General features: G+C 30.3%; 3 protein-coding genes across 37 annotated transcripts in view; 2 read left to right on the top strand and 1 right to left on the bottom strand.

The window, feature by feature from the left end:
- LOC141402858 (uncharacterized) overlaps positions 1–1,731 on the bottom strand; it is a 67,624-nt gene extending 65,893 nt beyond the window's left edge. For 13 of the 33 annotated variants that reach the window (XM_073984926.1, XM_073984917.1, XM_073984907.1 and 10 more), the window contains exon 1: positions 1,562–1,698. The gene's annotated coding sequence lies outside the window, so the exon portion shown is untranslated. Of the gene's footprint in view, positions 1–1,561 lie in introns of all 33 variants that reach the window. The other 20 variants (XM_073984895.1, XM_073984897.1, XM_073984923.1 and 17 more) reach the window with 7 other exon arrangements.
- Positions 73–17,807, top strand: LOC141402863 (probable deoxycytidylate deaminase). Of its 3 annotated transcripts, none has more exons than XM_073984932.1 (2): positions 73–195; positions 16,891–17,714. In XM_073984932.1, the coding sequence occupies exon 2, from the start codon at positions 16,911–16,913 to the stop codon at positions 17,574–17,576; it is 666 nt and encodes a 221-aa protein (XP_073841033.1). In that variant the 5' UTR covers positions 73–195; positions 16,891–16,910; the 3' UTR covers positions 17,577–17,714. The 3 variants fall into 3 exon arrangements, with proteins under 3 accessions (XP_073841033.1, XP_073841031.1, XP_073841032.1); XM_073984930.1 differs by lacking the exon at positions 73–195 and adding an exon at positions 8,582–8,726 and having other exon boundaries at positions 16,891–17,807; XM_073984931.1 differs by lacking the exon at positions 73–195 and adding an exon at positions 8,608–8,714 and having other exon boundaries at positions 16,891–17,713.
- Clc (clathrin light chain) lies at positions 9,190–10,517 on the top strand. Its single transcript, XM_073984929.1, has 2 exons — positions 9,190–9,350; positions 9,565–10,517. The coding sequence occupies exon 2, from the start codon at positions 9,577–9,579 to the stop codon at positions 10,258–10,260; it is 684 nt and encodes a 227-aa protein (XP_073841030.1). The 5' UTR covers positions 9,190–9,350; positions 9,565–9,576; the 3' UTR covers positions 10,261–10,517.
- Positions 17,808–22,256: the final 4,449 nt, after the last annotated feature.

The raw sequence follows: 22,256 nt of genomic DNA on the forward strand, positions 1-22,256 counted from the left end.
TCCAAGTATTTGCAAATATCAACAATAAGAAAAATATCAGTCAGTTTGATATTGTAAGTGCGAAAGGTTCGTGGAAAAGTGAAATTGAAAAAATTAAATTAATAATTTAATATTTAAACATGTAAAAAAGTGCAGTGACTAAATAATTGTGAATGATAAAAAGCAGAAAAAATAATAATATGTATTGTGTATAATGTGAGTGATATTTAGATAAGAAAAAATAAATTTCATTTTCTTTATCATAGAGGGAATTTGAATATTAGAAAAAAAAAAACAAAAAATCGAAAAAATTCCAAAAATTCAAAAGTGCCAACAGTACTTATTACACTCATTCGACAAAGAAAATTAAAACAAATAAGTTTGCAGAAATAATGATGATATAATTTGACTTTTAAAATGTAAACATTTTCGATTTTAATTTTTGTTTTATTGATTTATTTATTTATTTATTTATTTATTTATTTATTTATTTATTTATTTATTTATTTATTTATTTATTTATTTATTTATTTATTTATTTATTTATTTATTTATTTATTTATTTATTTATTTATTTATTTATTTATTTATTTATTTATTTATTTATTTATTTATTTATTTATTTATTTATTTATTTATTTATTTATTTATTTATTTATTTATTTATTTATTTATTTATTTATTTATTTATTTATTTATTTATTTATTTATTTATTTATTTATTTATTTATTTATTTATTTATTTATTTATTTATTTATTTATTTATTTATTTATTTATTTATTTATTTATTTATTTATTTATTTATTTATTTATTTATTTATTTATTTATTTATTTATTTATTTATTTATTTATTTATTTATTTATTTATTTATTTATTTATTTATTTATTTATTTATTTATTTATTTATTTATTTATTTATTTATTTATTTATTTATTTATTTATTTATTTATTTATTTATTTATTTATTTATTTATTTATTTATTTATTGGTCATTGCCACTATTTTATGGTAAAATATACAATATCTTTCAAACAATGTACTTATTTGTCGCCTAAAGGTACTATATCCAACAAGCATTTTCTATCGCACATTACCCGAAGCAGTCACTCCCGGGCGATAGAAACACACATCCCCGATATCGCATTCTAATTGATGTAGGCACACCGTACGGGAAGAAATGAACCACGCACTCGTTTCCTCATAAATGTGTCTCATGCGTTGTCTTTGAAAGAATCGCTTTAGTCCAGAGTCGAGAGTCACGATGGCGATATTTTTATGAGGAAACGAATGCGTGGTTCATTTCTTCCCGTACGGTGTGCCTACATCAATTAGAATGCGATATCGCGGATGAGTGTTTCTATCGCCCGGGATTGACTGCTTCGGGTAATGGGCGATAGAAAATGCTTGCTGGGTTTCATCGTCATTCACACATATACAGCTATAGGAAGGTGTTTGTGTATGTATGTGTATCGCGTTCTTGTCTTCTATCATCAATCACGCTCTGAACACTTTTAATTGTTGTTACTTTTCTATGAGAAATTTGCACATTAATTCATGTTTTTAAGTGAAAATTTTACCCGCTTCTAATTCACCACTATGTACACTATTGGATTATGTAAATTTTTATTGAATTTCTTTAGTAATTTCGTTGTTATTTTATAAAATTATAACTTTCGTTCGTTCTTCTATAAAGCGCCATTTTGATATGACTGTCAGTGTTGCCAGATGGTGTTTGTGTTAAATGATTATTTGATTGGGGAGTGAGTACTGGCTACTTGTTACTCATGAGGGCATGCTAAGTGAGTTGATATCGTGGAGAGAATGAAGGAATGTGAGAGAAAACCGTTGTTTACTCTTATGTTACACGCTAAAACTTTCATACGAAACTTTCCCATTATTTTGGCGTTCATAGATCGAGTTCCATACAAAAGTAATTTTATGAATTTACTGTAATGGGGAACTCGACCTAAGAACGCCAAAATAATGGGAAAGTTTCGTATGAAAGTTTCAGCGTGTAACATAAGAGTAATATAGGACCTTTGGGCCAAATTTTGAGAAAACGAACACACATAATATTGACTTTGTTTTTACTTCGAAACAACTACAAAATTTGAAAAGCATATGCCAAGTTTACACTAGCGCTCCAAAATCCACTGGATTTCACGAAATCCTGAAATACACCCCGGTGTTCACACTCATTTTTTGTTGATTTCAAACATATCACAATGATCAAGGTAGATGCATATGCGCAGCTGATCGAACATGAATTTTCACAAGTTGTTGTAAATTGAATTAATCATCAAAAATATAAAAATATAGAACTTTACAACTTTATTTGGAAAATTATCTATATATTGTATTAATTCTAACTACTAATTCTTCTGGATGCATACCTTTTATTTTTGCTGACGATATATTCTTGCTTTTTAATGGCAGACGTGACGCCTCTAAGATGCTTGAATATAATATAAATTCAAACTTAAGTTGCTTTGTTCGTTGGGCTACAAGAAACTCATTAAAGGTGAATCCTTCTAAGACCAAGGCTTTAGCTTTTTTCAATCATAACTGTTCTTTACCACCCATTGATATCTTCTTGGGTCACACTAAAATTGACTTCGTACAACAACATAAATGCTTGGGAGTAATTATCGATTCTGATCTTTCATTCAAAAGCCACATTGATTCTTTGTCTGGTAAAGTTTGGGGCATATTGCGTAGGATTTATGGTTCTAATTTATATCTTTCTCTCCGAATAAAGTTATTGCTGGCTAATTCTCTTTTGATGTCCCAAGTATTGTATGGACTTGAGGTGTATTCTGGTACTATTGGCGGCAATATTGACAAATTGAGGTGTATTGTCAATACTATTACACGTTTTTTGTTTAATCTTCCTCGAAGTAGTCGGTCATGTCATTCGGTTTCTAGGTTGCTCCTTCGATATGTTCATAAAGTACCGTTGTATGTTGCTTTTTTATAACCTTATAAAGAATGGTATACCTAGTGCCCTAAGGAGAAGATTTACTTTTTTACATTTTACTAGAAATCCCCAAATTTTTATTCCTTTGATTTGGAAAGATGTGTATTCTATGTCTTTCTTAGTCAGAGTTGCACGGTTTTGGAACTATTTACCACTAGAACTACGTATTTTTTCTCACACCAATAATTCTTTTCGTTTGAAAATCCTTAGATACATTCAAGGGCTACGTGAACAATAATATTATATATATATATATATATATATATATATATATATATGTCACTCTTTAAAAAATCAGCACATGTTGAGTTACTACTCTTTGGACATCTTTTTTTTTGTTATTGTTTTTCTTTAATATTTTATGGCTGGGGAGCCGAAAATATATATATATCTGCATTTAAATAATAATTAATTGTTATATATTAATGTATTCAAGTAAATTAAATTGAATTTATTATTTTATAACTCAGGTTTTTTTGTCTTGAGATACGTTTATTTGGCCATTTAGGCTTTGTATCATGTATGAATTTTGAAATAAATAAATAAAAATAAATAAATGAAAAATAAAAAAAAATTATTTTATCGTTGATACATCATAATAATAAATTTTGATAGGTAAAAGTTGTGCTCAGAACCAATAAATGGGATTATTCGTGTTCATTATGTTTCCAAATACATTATTCTTGTTCTTATGCAGTAGTTTTCCCGTTTAGTGCTAAAAATGCGTTCCCGTACTCCGAAATGTAGCAAGACTTGCACTTCTCTTTAAACAAAAATAGCGCCGAATAACACCTTCTTCTCCTGTTTTCTGCCATACAATTTTGGCCTAGTAGAAACTAGCAGCAAGTATTTTCATTGGCATCTAATATGATAGCTGATACGTTGATTTTGACATTTATGCAGGAGTTTCTGCAATTTCCGTCATTTTTCCGTTCCCGAATTTTTTAAGAAATTTGTATGAGGAAGCAATTTTTGACAATTCGCTTTTTTTTCTAACATTGCCATTAAAAAGTACGGGAACACAATAAAAAATAGCATTGTAACCATGGAACAATTACCCAGGTAGTGGCATCGTAAAATTTTGAATGTGTTATGTCAAAACTTTCTTTATGTTGTTGGGGAAATTACAACAAAAATAATTTTTTTATAAAGGGATTTGACTTTTCATGTTCGAGCAGCTGGTGTGATACCACTACCTGGTAGTTCTGGCATGGTTAAAGGTATAAAATAATAGCTTTGTTCCTTTACTTTTTTAATGGTAAGGGTGGTAAAAGAGAAAAGTGTTAAAATTGCTCTCTCATGAACATTTTTACCAGAAAAGTAAAGGAACGGAAAAATGGCTGCAGTGTCAAAAAGAAACATAAAAAATCAATTTTCGTCTTTTATTTCACAGTTTTTAATTTAGTGTTGTCAGTGTTCGACTTTTTCTTCGGTTTTTCGACAATTTTGTGAAATAATCGTCAAACAAAAGTCGAAAAATCAGTTCTCCCATTTTCTACCTGCCGAAATTTTGCTGGTAGCCTGCGGTAGAAGAGAAAGCCATATTCGCTCTCTCTCCACTCTCACTCTCTTAAAAATTGCTTCCAGTATTGCCACTTTTCGGGGTTAAGGAACGCTTTGCAGGTTAAAAATGGTAACAAATGGGAAAAATGGTAACCTCAGGTAAGTAAAGGAACACAGCTTTTATCAAATATTGATATTAATTTAAATTTGTTCCAAAAGTATGGGAATGTAAAAATTACAATTTTTGTAAAAATTCTGCTGACATTCTCTGCAAATCGGATAACAGCAATCACGATGTCAGATTAGCCAAACTTGTCAAGTAGAAAATAAGTGAATGACATTTTTTCACTGTCATAAGTTTGGGAAGAACTTTTGCTATTTTTGGAACACTTTTCCAACAAGAATATTCTGGAGCCTAGATACAGAAATGTTTTTACACTATATGGCACTTTTAACATATAAAAAGTGAAGCTTTAAGTTCCATATGTTTTTGTAATACGGGATAGATATGCAGGTACATCTACCATTATTATTGTACCATGCCATTTGACGTTTTAAGCCATGGCTTCAGGGTGGCATTTCTCAGTGATTTTCATACCTTGCCTACCTCTTGTACCATGGGTAGCACTTTACGACTTCTTTTTATTCGTTGTTAGCTTACCGAAAAACATCGGTAATTACCGAAATTATAAGCATTTTAATTTTATCTTCAATTCTCGGTATCTCAAAAAATTAGTTAGAGAATCGCACTACAGTACCTGCAAAATATTACTATTTGCAATAGTTTTCCTGTTTATTGCTAAAAATGCGTTCCCGTATTCAGAAATCTAGCAATACTTGCACTTCTCTTTAAACAAAAATAGCGCCGAATAACACCCTATTCTCCTGTCTTCTGCCATACAATTTTAGCCTAGTAGAAACTGTTCATTGGCATCTAAATACGATAGCTGATACGTTGATTTTGACATTTCTGCTAGATTTTTAGCAATTTCCGTCATTTTTCCGTTCCCGTATTATTTAAGAAATTTGTATGGGGATGCAATTTTTGAAAATTCGATCTTTTTTTCTAATATAACCATTAAAAGTACGAAAACACAATGAAAAATAGCGTTGTAACAAAGTATATTCACATTTATTCCATTGTTTACCAATTTTGATACTAAAATTTGTTTGTTGCAGCAATTGACCATTTACCTTGTTTATTGTTATACGTGAAAAGTGTTGCAACCAAGGTACATTTATACAAGGTAGAAGTGACAATCAGCTGTATTCTTACTTTTTTTGTAAATTTAGTTTTCAAAATGTAATAGGGTCTACTCATGAAATTTGAAACTTCGAAATTTGCTGCCATAAAATACTGTTTTTCTTCCTAAACGTGTAATAAAAATGACCTACGACAGTTCTGAATGCTTTATATTTACATTGTCATTCAAATTTGTTCTATTTTGGAGGATTTTCAAAATGTATTTATGTTTTTTCCTGAGAAAATTTTTGGAACGACCCTATTATTCAATATTTTCTTTGACAATTAATTTTCAATACCAACAATGTTGTTTTTGTAAATTTGTTAGTTGTTGTAATTCATGCACATACCTTCTATAAATGTACCTTGGTTGCAACTTTTGTTTATTTTTTAGGCAAAACAGGTTGATATATCATGTATACTGTGATTTCTATGTTGATTTCGCTGAAATCACGAAATGAGATGATTTCATTTTTGTATGCGAAATCATGATAAATTTTGCTTGATTTCGCGCAAAATCACAAAACGCCTTCGAAATCACGAAATGACCTGGATGTAAACCAAGCATAAAGAAGCTATAAAAATGCAAGCCATTGCAAAGAAACAGAAAATAAATAAATTGTATTTATTATTTGTGTAATACAAGAATATTCAGAACTTTTTTAAATTAACACAAATTATAAAAAATCTCCATTAAATTTATTCGTTACTGAGTTTACTTCCTCTGCTCTGCATTTTATGCCACCGCAATGTTCGCAACTTTAGTTTGTATTTCATAATTTTTTAAACAAATTCTTAGAATTTTAGACACTCTTTATTGTGTTTGGCTTGTGCTTCTAGGGATCTTTAAGCGAGTGCTTGTAAAATATATCCAACGGAGTGCATTTTTCATAACTCGTGTGGACTGCATCGTAAGATGTTGTGAAATCATAACTCTGCATTGCACTACTTCCAAACTTGTTTGCTGGGATATTTATGACTTTGCCATGGTAGAACCATGGTACAATAATTCATAGGTAGGCCAGGTATGACAATCGCCAAAAAAATACAACCCTGTCGCTATGGCTTAAAACATCTAAATTGTTTTGATGAATGATAACGGATGAGTATACAAAGAAGAAGAAGAACGAAATGTTGAAATGAAAACAAAACAGAGTTGAATTTTTTGATCAATAATAAATATCAACTCTGCATGTCAACACGGTTTTGACAGATTAAGCCATAACGAAAAAAAATTGTAATCAGCTGTTAGCTGTGGCCTACCTAAGAATTATTGTACCATGGGTAGAACAATAAAAGGTAACAGCAATACACAGCTGACTGAACTGGGTTGTAACGTCAGTGTCAAATTCCTTACGACATTTTATATATTTATTTCTATTTCGATGTACATCAGGGATATATATTTTTTAAGAAAAAATATATTCATCAGAAAAAAAATTATTTCCCATTAAGACTTCTTCATATCAATTAAACGTAACCTCCTCCAAGTTTGAACGACGTGTCGCACACTAAAACACCGCTTATAGAGGCGGTACAATATTTGTTAATACGAGTATGTGTGGTATTTTGTTAAATTTGAAAAACATAAAGCCCTAATAAACATGTGCTTCTTTGATTTCAGAAACAAAAGTTGGAGACGCTTCTCCTTTTTCAATGAATTTCCATAAAGCCCTAATAAACATGTGCTTCTTTGATTTCAAAAACAAAAGTTGGAGACGCTTCTCCTTTTTCAATGAATTTCCAGCGACCCCAAACATTTTTGCAAGAATTCTACTTTCTGCGAGAAATTATGCATTTAGTGGAATGATGTGGAAACATTCAAGTTGAAAATGTAACGAATTTTCATTCATGTTTTCCAAAATACTCAATCAAATGTGAAAAATATTAGTTCTATAAATTCCAATAAATTATAGACAAACGTTACAAACAAGAACAAATTCCTTTGTGGTTGTTGAGTTGTATTTGTTGTAGTATTTACTTTACCTAATAGCTCTCTTCCTTTACGTGCAAGAATCTTCAAGTTTTACCACTTTTTACTCGAAAAGCGTTCCTTTACTTCGGACACCATACAATTCCTATGGGAGTAGTTTTCAACTTTTACTACTTTTGCCGCTTTTACCATTTCCAAAAGTAAAGGAACAGACCATATATTTGTTTTACCACAAAGACATAAATACAACTAAGACTAGACAAAATGCATGCAACAAAAAAATGTTTACGAAACTTTGTATAGAAACATTACCCTTAACAGGTTGCAGTTAATTCAAAATCGCAACCAAGAAGGAACATTTCATGTAATGGTATCAGAAACGAAATTTATGAATTCAAGGATCTATTCAAGAATAATTCTATGTCAATTGGATCGGTAAATTCGGTTAAATACGTAAAAATGTATAAAAGAAAAAAATGTTATATCCCCATATCGAGATATAACATTATGTTAAATTCAAAAGGCATTCACTGAAGAATGTTAGCAAAAAAATGTCTTATCTTGTTGTATTTATGTCTTTGTTTACCACAAAGACATAAAATATAACAAGATGGGACATTTCCATTGCTACTATACATCGGCAGATGGCGCTGGATGTCTAACGTAATGTTATGTTCCAATATGGTGACATAAAATTATGTTATACTTGTTTTTGTTTCGTCGTGTTCTGTTAGTTGTATGTTATACACAAACACCCTCTATGGTTTAATAGCAAAATTGAACTGCATTATGCACTATGTCCAATCTTTACAGTTCTATGTCTTTGTTTACCATGACCAATCACAAAGGTATGATAGCAAAAATCATATCATGCGAACTCTTCAGACTTTTGGCGCCAAAACTAACCAATCATTCAACGTACGTCAATGCAATTCTACTTTGTGTTTATTATTCGGATTCTGAGGTTTCTCGTTCTATACGTTTTATAAATTACGAAAAATTATTGATTTTTCAACTGTAAATTAAAATATAATAAAAAAGGACACTGAAAATAAGTTTAACATTTGCCTATAAGTAAATAGTGACGTGAGTTCCCGTAATATGTTTATAAATCATACAAAAGAGTGCAAAATTAATTTTATTTGAGCAATAACAACAACAATACGTTGTTATTTTGCTTTTTCTTTTCACATGTCTACATGTCTTGGGGTGTATTGACATTTTGTTTAGGTCGTTGTTACACCACATTTGCGATATGTTAGCGTATGACTGTTGTTGTTGTTTTTTTTTCTCGACGCAAACCTTTAATCAAACGTTGTATCTGTTTTTAGCTTTATTAGTGAATATCGTTAAAAAGGTGTATAAAAATAAAGAAGGCTGGGTTAATTTATTATTTTTAATGGTTTTTAAATGAATATCTCGTATTTTTCCTCCAACCCACCTCTGTTCGTTATGAGTTGTGCGCTGATGTTTACAGAGTTGTATGTTTGTGGAAACAACTACTTGGTTTTTTAGATAACCGGTTACTTTCTCTCTCACGTTAAATCTTATCTCCATCGAGAGAGTGAAGTGTTGAAGAAAAAATCTTTTGACTGCAGAAGAAAAACAAAGTAAAAGTGGAAAGCAGCATTAATAAATTACGAAAAAACGATCTAGTTTATTAAATTAATTGCTGTGTAGTTGTTTTTGTTATATTAAATCAAACACAAGGTATGTAGAGGATGAAATTAAAGAAATTATCTTGTTAAAATACATTTCTAACGCCCCCAAATTTTTATCTTCTAATATTCTTTTCTTTTGTTTTACTGCTTTCTGATGTGTCATCAACCCAACAAACCCCGACGACCGTATCAATCTACAACATTAACCGTAATTGTAACTGTGAACTGAAACTGATTGATATCAACAAATACACATTGTAAAGAAAAGAGAAAACATGGATTTCGGTGATGATTTTGTAGGTCCCACAAGCAATACAGCCGCAGCTGGCGAAGAAGTTGATCCTGCTGCTGAATTCTTGGCCCAAGAAAAGGCAATATTGGGAGATTTAGAAGCTGAAATTAGTGGCAGTACTACTAACGTCATCAAAACAGCTGCTGCTGTCGCTGATGATGCTGGTCTTTTGGGTGGTGACATCAATGAGCTGGGCGGTAGCGGTGGCAGTGGTGGCCTAGAATCTTCAACCGGTAGCTTTGAAATGATCGGAGGTGACAATAATGAAATAAATCCCATTTCTGGTCCACCACCATCCCGCATTGAACCCGAAAAGATTCGTAAATGGCGTGAAGAGCAACAGCAACGTCTCGAGGAGAAAGACCGCGAGGAAGAACGCAAAAAGGAAGAGTTACGTCAACAAGCCAAAAAAGAATTAGAAGATTGGTTAAGACAAACAGAAGAATCCATTGCCAAGACAAAAGCTGCTGCCCGTAATGCTGAGAAGCAAGCAGCTGCTTTGGAAAATGGTGGAGCCATGGAACCAGGCTCTGAATGGGAACGTATTGCCAAGCTGTGTGATTTCAATCCCAAAGTTAATAAATCTGGCAAAGATGTATCACGTATGCGTTCAATTTATTTACATCTAAAGCAAAATCCCATTCCGGTTAAAGCCCAAAAAGCATAAGGCTGATTGGATGGCATGAAGGCAGTTCGAGTGTTGGTCAAACGACGCCCCCCATTCTCTAAGATGTTTTGGGTCATAAGAAGAATTTTGTTTGCCCGACTTTGTCCTTAGCATAGTATTCTCCTCCTGTGTTTTTCTTATCAAATTTATCTCTTCTTTATTAATGTTTATTTTCAAACAAAATTCCATTATAATAAATTTATATATTCTATGTTATAAAATACATAAACAAAAATAAAACGCGATATACACACAAATTGTATTGAAATGTATGACTGTATTTAAATATATACAGCTGTCTATTGTTGATTAATGACAAGATGTTCTAAAGGGTAATTTATTCTAGACATGATGTCCTGAGGGTCGTGTTTTACTGACTTGATGCCATGAATGGTCATCCATTCTAGTCTATAGTTCCTGCGAAATGCGCTGAAAGGCGTTATTTAGAAGAATACTCTTTAAAAAATCCTAGTTATTTAGAAAAATACTCTTTAAAAACTCACGTTTACTGGAAAAATATTCTTAAAAAAATCCACGTTTATTGGAGAAGTGTGGAAAAATGTTCTTTAAAAAATCTGCGTTTATTGGAAAATTTTTCTTTAAAAATCCGCGTTTATTGGAAATATGTTCTTTAAAAAATCCGCGTTTATTGGAGAAGTGTGGAAAAATGTTCTTTAAAAAATCCGCGTTTATTGGAGAAGTGTGGAAAAATGTTCTTTAAAAAATCCGCGTTTATTGGAGAAGTGTGGAAAAATGTTCTTTAAAAAATCCGCGTTTATTGGAGAAGTGTGGAAAAATGTTCTTTAAAAAATCTGCGTTTATTGGAAAAATTTTCTTTAAAAATCCCCGTTTATTGGAAAAATGTTCTTTAAAAAATCCGCGTTTATTGGAGAAGTGTGGAAAAATGTTCTTTAAAAAATCCGCGTTTATTGGAAAAATATTCTTTAAAAAATCCACGTTATATAGAAAAATATTCTTTAAAAAATCCACGTTATATAGAAAAATATTCTTTAAAAAATCCACGTTATATAGAAAAATATTCTTTAAAAAATCCACGTTATATAGAAAAATATTCTTTAAAAAATCCACGTTATATAGAAAAATATTCTTTAAAAAATCCACGTTATATAGAAAAATATTCTTTAAAAAATCCACGTTATATAGAAAAATATTCTTTAAAAAATCCACGTTATATAGAAAAATATTCTTTAAAAAATCCACGTTATATAGAAAAATATTCTTTAAAAAATCCACGTTATATAGAAAAATATTCTTTAAAAAATCCACGTTATATAGAAAAATATTCTTTAAAAAATCCACGTTATATAGAAAAATATTCTTTAAAAAATCCACGTTATATAGAAAAATATTCTTTAAAAAATCCACGTTATATAGAAAAATATTCTTTAAAAAATCCACGTTATATAGAAAAATATTCTTTAAAAAATCCACGTTATATAGAAAAATATTCTTTAAAAAATCCACGTTATATAGAAAAATATTCTTTAAAAAATCCACGTTATATAGAAAAATATTCTTTAAAAAATCCACGTTATATAGAAAAATATTCTTTAAAAAATCCACGTTATATAGAAAAATATTCTTTAAAAAATCCACGTTATATAGAAAAATATTCTTTAAAAAATCCACGTTATATAGAAAAATATTCTTTAAAAAATCCACGTTATATAGAAAAATATTCTTTAAAAAATCCACGTTATATAGAAAAATATTGTTTAAAAAATCCACGTTATATAGAAAAATATTGTTTAAAAAATCCACGTTATATAGAAAAATATTCTTTAAAAAATCCACGTTATATAGAAAAATATTCTTTAAAAAATCCACGTTATATAGAAAAATATTCTTTAAAAAATCCACGTTATATAGAAAAATATTCTTTAAAAAATCCACGTTATATAGAAAAATATTGTTTAAAAAATCCACGTTATATAGAAAAATATTCTTTAAAAAATCCACGTTATATAGAAAAATATTCTTTAAAAAATCCACGTTATATAGAAAAATATTCTTTAAAAAATCCACGTAATATAGAAAAATATTCTTTAAAAAATCCACGTTATATAGAAAAATATTGTTTAAAAAATCCACGTTATATAGAAAAATATTCTTTAAAAAATCCACGTAATATAGAAAAATATTCTTTAAAAAATCCACGTTATATAGAAAAATATTGTTTAAAAAATCCACGTTATATAGAAAAATATTCTTTAAAAAATCCACGTTATATAGAAAAATATTCTTTAAAAAATCCACGTTATATAGAAAAATATTCTTTAAAAAATCCACGTTATATAGAAAAATATTCTTTAAAAAATCCACGTTATATAGAAAAATATTCTTTAAAAATCCACGTTATATAGAAAAATATTCTTTAAAAAATCCACGTTATATAGAAAAATATTCTTTAAAAAATGCACGTTATATAGAAAAATATTCTTTAAAAAATCCACGTTATATAGAAAAATATTGTTTAAAAAATCCACGTTATATAGAAAAATATTCTTTAAAAAATCCACGTTATATAGAAAAATATTCTTTAAAAAATCCACGTTATATAGAAAAATATTCTTTAAAAAATCCAGGTTAAATAGAAAAATATTCTTTAAAAAATCCACGTTATATAGAAAAATATTGTTTAAAAAATCCACGTTATATAGAAAAATATTCTTTAAAAAATCCACGTTATATAGAAAAATATTCTTTAAAAAATCCACGTTATATAGAAAAATATTCTTTAAAAAATCCACGTTATATAGAAAAATATTCTTTAAAAAATCCACGTTATATAGAAAAATATTCTTTAAAAAATCCACGTTATATAGAAAAATATTCTTTAAAAAATCCACGTTATATAGAAAAATATTCTTTAAAAAATCCACGTAATATAGAAAAATATTCTTTAAAAAATCCACGTTATATAGAAAAATATTGTTTAAAAAATCCACGTTATATAGAAAAATATTCTTTAAAAAATCCACGTTATATAGAAAAATATTCTTTAAAAAATCCACGTTATATAGAAAAATATTCTTTAAAAAATCCACGTTATATAGAAAAATATTCTTTAAAAAATCCACGTTATATAGAAAAATATTCTTTAAAAAATCCACGTTATATAGAAAAATATTCTTTAAAAAATCCACGTTATATAGAAAAATATTCTTTAAAAAATCCACGTTATATAGAAAAATATTCTTTAAAAAATCCACGTTATATAGAAAAATATTCTTTAAAAAATCCACGTTATATAGAAAAATATTGTTTAAAAAATCCACGTTATATAGAAAAATATTCTTTAAAAAATCCACGTTATATAGAAAAATATTCTTTAAAAAATCCACGTTATATAGAAAAATATTCTTTAAAAAATCCACGTTATATAGAAAAATATTCTTTAAAAAATCCACGTTATATAGAAAAATATTGTTTAAAAAATCCACGTTATATAGAAAAATATTCTTTAAAAAATCCACGTTATATAGAAAAATATTCTTTAAAAAATCCACGTTATATAGAAAAATATTCTTTAAAAAATCCACGTTATATAGAAAAATATTCTTTAAAAAATCCACGTTATATAGAAAAATATTCTTTAAAAAATCCACGTTATATAGAAAAATATTCTTTAAAAAATCCACGTTATATAGAAAAATATTCTTTAAAAAATCCACGTAATATAGAAAAATATTCTTTAAAAAATCCACGTTATATAGAAAAATATTGTTTAAAAAATCCACGTTATATAGAAAAATATTCTTTAAAAAATCCACGTTATATAGAAAAATATTCTTTAAAAAATCCACGTTATATAGAAAAATATTCTTTAAAAAATCCACGTTATATAGAAAAATATTCTTTAAAAAATCCACGTTATATAGAAAAATATTCTTTAAAAAATCCACGTTATATAGAAAAATATTCTTTAAAAAATCCACGTTATATAGAAAAATATTCTTTAAAAAATCCACGTTATATAGAAAAATATTCTTTAAAAATCCACGTTATATAGAAAAATATTCTTTAAAAAATCCACGTTATATAGAAAAATATTCTTTAAAAAATCCACGTTATATAGAAAAATATTCTTTAAAAAATCCACGTTATATAGAAAAATATTCTTTAAAAAATCCACGTTATATAGAAAAATATTCTTTAAAAAATCCACGTTATATAGAAAAATATTTTTTAAAAAATCCACGTTATATAGAAAAATATTTTTTAAAAAATCCACGTTATATAGAAAAATATTCTTTAAAAAATCCACGTTATATAGAAAAATATTCTTTAAAAAATCCACGTTATATAGAAAAATATTCTTTAAAAAATCCACGTTATATAGAAAAATATTCTTTAAAAAATCCACGTTATATAGAAAAATATTCTTTAAAAAATCCACGTTATATAGAAAAATATTCTTTAAAAAATCCACGCTATATAGAAAAATATTCTTTAAAAAATCCACGTTATATAGAAAAATATTGTTTAAAAAATCCACGTTATATAGAAAAATATTCTTTAAAAAATCCACGTTATATAGAAAAATATTCTTTAAAAAATCCACGTTATATAGAAAAATATTCTTTAAAAAAATCCACGTTATATAGAAAAATATTCTTTAAAAAATCCACGTTATATAGAAAAATATTCTTTAAAAAATCCACGTTATATAGAAAAATATTCTTTAAAAAATCCACGTTATGTAGAAAAATATTCTTTAAAAAATCCACGTTATATAGAAAAATATTCTTTAAAAAATCCATGTTATATAGAAAAATATTCTTTAAAAAATCCACGTTATGTAGAAAAATATTCTTAAAAAATTCCACGTTATATAGAAAAATATTCTTTAAAAAATCCACGTTATATAGAAAAATATTCTTTAAAAAATCTACGTTATATAGAAAAATATTCTTTAAAAAATCTACGTTTATTGGAAAAATATTCTTTAAAAAATCCACGTTATGTAGAAAAATATTCTTTAAAAAATCCACGTTATATAGAAAAATATTCTTTAAAAAATCCATGTTATATAGAAAAATATTCTTTAAAAAATCCACGTTATGTAGAAAAATATTCTTAAAAAATTCCACGTTATATAGAAAAATATTCTTTAAAAAATCCACGTTATATAGAAAAATATTCTTTAAAAAATCTACGTTATATAGAAAAATATTCTTTAAAAAATCTACGTTTATTGGAAAAATATTCTTTAAAAAATCCACGTTATATAGAAAAATATTCTTTAAAAAATCCACGTTATATAGAAAAATATTCTTTAAAAAATCCACGTTATATAGAAAAATATTCTTTAAAAAATCCACGTTATATAGAAAAATATTCTTTAAAAAATCCACGTTATATAGAAAAATATTCTTTAAAAAATCCACGTTATATAGAAAAATATTCTTTAAAAAATCCACGTTATATAGAAAAATATTATTTAAAAAATCCACGTTATATAGAAAAATATTCTTTTAAAAATCCACTTTTATTGGAAATATATTCTTTAAAAAAACCACGTTTATTAAGAAAATTATCTTTAAAAAAATCCTCGTTTATTGAAAAAATATTCCTTAAAAATCCACGTTTATTGGGAAAATATTCTTTAAAAAAATCCTCGTTTATTGAAAAAATATTCCTTATAAAAAATAATTTTTAAAAAATCCACGTTTGTTGGAAAAAATATTCTTTAAAAAATCCACGTTTGTTGGAAAAAATATTCTTTAAAAAATCCACGTTGGTTGGAAAAAATATTCTTTAAAAAATCCACGTTTGTTGGAAAAAATATTCTTTAAAAAATCCACGTTTGTTGGAAAAAATATTCTTTAAAAAATCCACGTTTATTGGAAAACACGTTATTTTGGAAAATTATTCTTTAAAAATCCACTTTATTTAAAAAAATATTCTTTAAAAAATCCACGTTTATTGGAAAACACGTTATTTTGGAAAATTATTCTTTAAAAATCCACTTTATTTAGAAAAATATTCTTTAAAACTCCACGTTGTTTAGAAAAAAAATCCACGATTATTGGATTTTGTTAATACACGTTTATTGGAAAAATACTCTTTAAAAATCCACGTTATATAGAAAAATATTCTTTAAAAAATCCACGTTATATAGAAAAATATTCTTTAAAAAATCCACGTTATATAGAAAAATATTCTTTAAAAAATCCACGTTATATAGAAAAATATTCTTTAAAAAATCCACGTTATATAGAAAAATATTCTTTAAAAAATCCACGTTATATAGAAAAATATTCTTTAAAAAATCCACGTTATATAGAAAAATATTCTTTAAAAAATCCACGTTATATAGAAAAATATTCTTTAAAAAATCCACGTTATATAGAAAAATATTCTTTAAAAAATCCACGTTATATAGAAAAATATTCTTTAAAAAATCCACGTTATATAGAAAAATATTCTTTAAAAAATCCACGTTATATAGAAAAATATTCTTTAAAAAATCCACGTTATATAGAAAAATATTCTTTAAAAAATCCACGTTATATAGAAAAATATTCTTTAAAAAATTTACATTTTAAGAATAAAGTTTTTATAAATTCTTTAGATTTATCAAATCGTTTTTCTATATCTTTCCAGTTTTTCGTTAACTCTGCACCATGTCCACCAATGGCATCGTCGTCCCATCATCAAAAACAAAATCCCCCATGTGCCCAGTAAAATCACCATCAAAACTGACACCCATTATCAATTGTAAACGACAAGATTATCTCTATTGGGAAGATTATTTTATGGCCACTGCTGTCCTATCGGCACAACGTAGCAAAGATCCTGTCACCCAGGTTGGTGCAGTCATTGTCAACGAGGATAATCGTATTGTGGCCATTGGTTATAATGGTTTCCCCAGCCGTTGTGAAGATGATGAATTCCCCTGGTATAAAGCTTCAGAAATTGAAGAACTGCTAGATGAAGATCAGCAACTGGATCCCATGAACGATAAGAAAATGTTTGTCGTCCACGCTGAGGCAAATGCCATATTGAATAAAAATTGTGCCAATTTAAAGGGAACACGTATCTTTACGACGCTGTTTCCATGCAACGAATGCGCCAAATTGATTGTGCAATCGGGTATAACAAAAGTGTACTACATATCGGATAAATATGCAGATAAACCCATATATCGGGCATCAAGACTTATGTTCACCAAGGCCAGTATAGAATGCGAACGTTATATACCAAGACAAAAGAAAATTGTCATTGATTTTGAACGAATCTTAGATGAGGATGCTAATTTGTCACAAGAAATGGAAAACATTCGACTGTAAAGAAAAAGATTGGAGAAGTTTTTGTGAAAAAAAAAATTGTAAAATATTTCTTTAAACAAACAGATAATCTCTTAGTTAATTGGTTTTATAGCTGAAATGCATGCAATATTATTTTGTAATTATTGTGTATGTATGTAACCACAAATTATTTATTGTTATTTGAAACGGGGATATTAAATATTTATAAGTAATATTATTGACAAGTAAATTATATTATGCATTATAATAAAGGACAATATCAAAGACATAAATATAACAAGATGGGATATTTTAATGTTATCAATCATCAGTGACATGGTTAAATAAAAGTATGTTCTTTTACACGTTTTGTACGTATTTTACCGAATTTAACGATCTAATTGACATGAAATTCTTCTTGAATAGATCCTTGAATTCATACATTTCACTTCTGATAAAATAACTTGAAATTTTCCTTCTTGATTGCGATTTTAAGTTACCAGCAACCTGCATTGTCTCTGTTAAGGGTAATGTTTCTATACATTGTTTCATAAACATTTTGTTGTTGCATGCATTATGTATTAGGTGTGTCTTTTTACTTACTAAATGTTGCTGAAACATTTTTTCTGCAACTTTTCCTTTATACAACTGTCAAAATTTGCAACATTAGTAATAATTATTACAAATTATCACGTAAAAAGACACAGCTATTGTCTTTATAGTTGTGTCTTTAGTCTTGTGTCAGACTATGACAATTTTCATGAAAATAATATGACTTTATGGGTAAGAAGGGAGAAAGAGAGCTCCCTCACCTACTCTCTCCTAAAAATTCAAAAATGTTCATGTTATACATATTTTCAATGTCTGGCACAAGAGTGATATTGGCTCATAGCTTTGGAAATTTTCCCTTTTTAATTTTTATCATGATCTATTTAACAGGTCACGTAAGTAGCACAACAACAACTCATTTTTGGCGGAAAATTCTTCAATATGTCAAAATGTTTGTTTATGTTTTCATACAATTTATTCACAATAACAAAAAATTTGACAGATTGAAACCAATCAGCTGGACGTTTTAGGTTCAGGATGCGTGACTGCCATACTGACAGCCACTCCACTCGGAGACCTTGAGGTCCATTGTGATCATCCAGACTATTGTTGTTATTGGTGATTGATGGTGTTTTTGTTGTGATGTACTTAGGTGAATCCGGTTATTGTGTTGAATATGTTGAATTAAAGAGGGCCGAGCAAATTTCAGACTGGGTTGCCCTTTTCTTTTTTATTCTTTTATCAGAAGCAAGCAAGGTAAGCAGGCGAGGCAGCTTATGTACGCAGGCCTTAAATGAAAGTAAGGAAAATATAGATATAAGTAAATATGTAAATATAGGTATACTACATGCTACATACGGATGCAGATTAAGTCCGCACTGTCCTGCCCCAGAGCCACTTAAGGCTCTTGCAGTACGCTACCAAGATTTTTGGGTCGACAGAGGAAAAGTAGGAAAGAGACTCAATCACGTGTACACCAAAAAGTAAATGCCTTTTGACAATTAGTCTAGGACATTTACATAAAAGGTGCTCAATTGTCTCCGTTTCCTCCTCATCCTCACATAGCCTACAGTACTCAATGCTGTTGCCATCCCACTTGCACGTCATAGATCTAATGCCGCAGTGGCCAGTTATGACTCCTGTGGCGATCCTGATCTCCGACTTGCATAGTGAGAGAAGGGACGCAGTCCTACGCCTCGAGATAGCCGGCCAGATAGACTTTGATACCTTGCAACCAGGTACGTCCTGCCATATCCTTTCGGTTTTCTCTGCGTAGAACTGGCTAAGCTTGCCGAGAAAATAGCAAAGCGGGGGTTTGACGTACTCCTCTACCATAAGGTTAGAGGAGTGGGAGCCACGTCTTGCTAATTCGTCAACAATCTCGTTTCCCTCAACATTGCAGTGTCCTGGTACCCAGCATAGCCTAACACGTGAATTACAAGTTTTTAACAAGGACCTACAGTTTTGAACAATCCTAGATTTAATAGTATAAGACCTTAGCGCCTTAAGGGCGGCCTGACTATCTACATAGATTGTGACTGCCCTACCTGTTTCGTCCGTCAGTCCTACTATTAATTCTAAGGCCTTCATTACTGCGAAGACCTCCGCTTGAAAGACACTGCAATTCGTATTAAGCTTGTAAGAGCGTTTAATGTTTAGCTCATTGCAGTACACCCCCGCACCAGTACCTTCGACCATCTTAGAGCCATCAGTAAAGATGGAGAGGCTATCGGGTAGTGGCCTGCCATGCTCCCATTCACTTCTGTCAGGGATATAGACCTCCGCTACATCAAAGTCCAGCGAAGGCGAGATGTAGTCTGTTACAGACCCACCGCCACATAGTCCGATCTGACTGCTAAGATGTAAAATGCTAGCATGTCCAGACCCTGAAGTACGCCATAGATTAAGCTCCTTGAGCCTCAAGGCACTACGGGATGCTAGATACTGAACAGAAGCATCCAGAGGGTGGATGTTCGGTATTGCACTCAGTGCTGCTTGAGGGGTGCTCTTCATTGCCCCCGTAATAAGAACTGAGGCTGATCTTTGCACACTAGCTAGTCTAGACAAATTTGACTTACTATTCAGGGCCTGCCACCAAACAAGACACTCATAGGTCAAAATGGGGCATACCACTGTCGAGAACAACCAATGTACGACATTTGGTCTCAGACCCCAACTCTTAGCTGGATCTACACCCTTCTTTACCCCGGCAGATACAGTGGCAGACACTGGCAAGACGGTCGGCATAGGCGATACCTTTGGCAACTGTCTTGCTGGTGGCTGTAACTGTCCCTGCACCAACTTAGGAACGGAAGGGATCACACCAGTGTTTCCCTTACGCTCCCTCGTCTTCGGGGCCAGTGGAGTCGACCTGTCCAATCCTACAGCGGTCGTCACAGACGCTCGCAGGGGATTGGAGCAGATTGGCAGCACTGGTTTTGGGTTTTTTCCCATGGAGGTTGCCTTTTTCTCAGCCGCAGAGCTGGAAACTGCAGCCACCACAGGAATCGGGATCTGGTCAATTGGCAGGGAGATCTTTTCAAAGTGAGGGTATTTCTTTTCGAAACGCCTCACAAATCTGATCTTCAGGCCAATTTCCCTAGATTCCGACGGGGTCACCTCGGATGGGTCTTTGCCAATAAATCTACGACAGTAGTAGATGGCTCTCCGGTAATTATACCTGTCCTTCTTCTGCCGAGATTTATTGGCTCCGGTGGAGGGAGACATGGGGGAGGCCTTTGAAGTATCCTCCTCCACAGCATCCTCAACCACGGCGTCTTGCCTGTTTAGGGTTGGTTTGTCGGAACCGACCGACAGTTCAGCCCCTGAAGGAGAGGGAGCCTCGACCGTTAGGTTGGAGCTCTCCAAAGCACGAGAGAGAGTAGCGGTGGATGATTGAGATGGGATAATTGTGATATCCATCTCATCATCCTCCCAACTCTCCCAGTCCCATGGAGGGGGGCTCTCCTGACTGAGTCGGAGACTCTCACTGTCCCTCAGGAGCTCGAGCAATTCCCTGCTCTGCTTATTAATTGCGTCACTGACATTGTCCAAAGTCGGTGTTCGCACGAGGTGCGGCATTGTCCGGGTTCGAAGCAAGGGTCGGTAATGGAGATGGTTTGGGATTGTTGTTGTGGTTTTGTTTTTTAAAATTCGAATTATCCATAAGAAGTTGACGGTAATGGGGGAACTGAGTACAGCCATGGCATAGCCCTCCACTACCATGACTGGGGCACTGACTACTCGCTGAGGTGCCCAGGTATCAAGCGAGGCTCCGTACGAATACAGTTGGTATCCTAACTGCAAACCTTGGAACACCGATAGGGACGAGGTCGCATAACACCCCGGTGTTAGGGGATCTCTCAATCACTTTGGTAGGAGATCGCTACCAAATATATGTCACTCAATCCAAGGATACACTTTGACTTTCAGTGCACTAAGTTGGTATCTGACAATGAGTGGATAACCTTTGGTCGATCACAGCCTCCCAGTTCAACACTACAGGAAGTTGAATGAGAGAGCTGCGACGTCTAGCCCTCGCATCGCGCCAAGATTGTTATCCCCGGCGAGGGACGTTTTACGATTTTTATTTATTTTTTTTATTAAAGCAGCCTTATAGCTCATTTAGACTAGCCATAAATATTCGACTGGATTTAATAAATCCAGTACAAATCTCATTGCATTTAGATATACATTTTGGAGGATTTAAGTGGCAGTCAGCTGATTTTTGTTCATGGCACAATTACCAAGGTAGATGCATCAGCCCATCTGAACGAATGTGAAACGTCAAAAGAATTTTTTGTAAATTGTGTTTATATATAACCGGATTTAACAAACCCGCTGGGTTTCAAATGTCAATTCCATTGCTTAGTCCCGGGCCACACTAAGAGTAATTTCACTGAAATTTTGACATGAAAGTAAAAGAAAATGTAAAATAAAATGGTCTGTTTGTTTTATACGAATATTGCAACAAAGCAAAATTGCCGAACACATGAAACCGTGTACACTAGTTTCTTGAAATTATGAATTTTTCCCAAAAAAATGCAAAGTTTCATGTCAAAATTACATTGAAATTACTCTAGTGTGGCCCGGGACTTTATTTCAAATAAATCCTCATAAAGAAGGTCAACCCCATGGTGTAAGTAAAGAGGTAGATTTAAATGAAAAAAAATC

This window comes from Musca autumnalis, unplaced genomic scaffold (genome assembly GCF_047663935.1).
Source record: "Musca autumnalis isolate F117 unplaced genomic scaffold, ASM4766393v1 scaffold_4, whole genome shotgun sequence".
NCBI lineage: Eukaryota > Metazoa > Arthropoda > Insecta > Diptera > Muscidae > Musca > Musca autumnalis.

Coding starts and splice junctions, on each gene's coding strand:
- Clc (XM_073984929.1), top strand. CDS start 9,577: ATGGATTTCGGTGATGATTTTGTAGGTCCCACAAGCAATACAGCCGCA.
- LOC141402863 (XM_073984932.1), top strand. CDS start 16,911: ATGTCCACCAATGGCATCGTCGTCCCATCATCAAAAACAAAATCCCCC.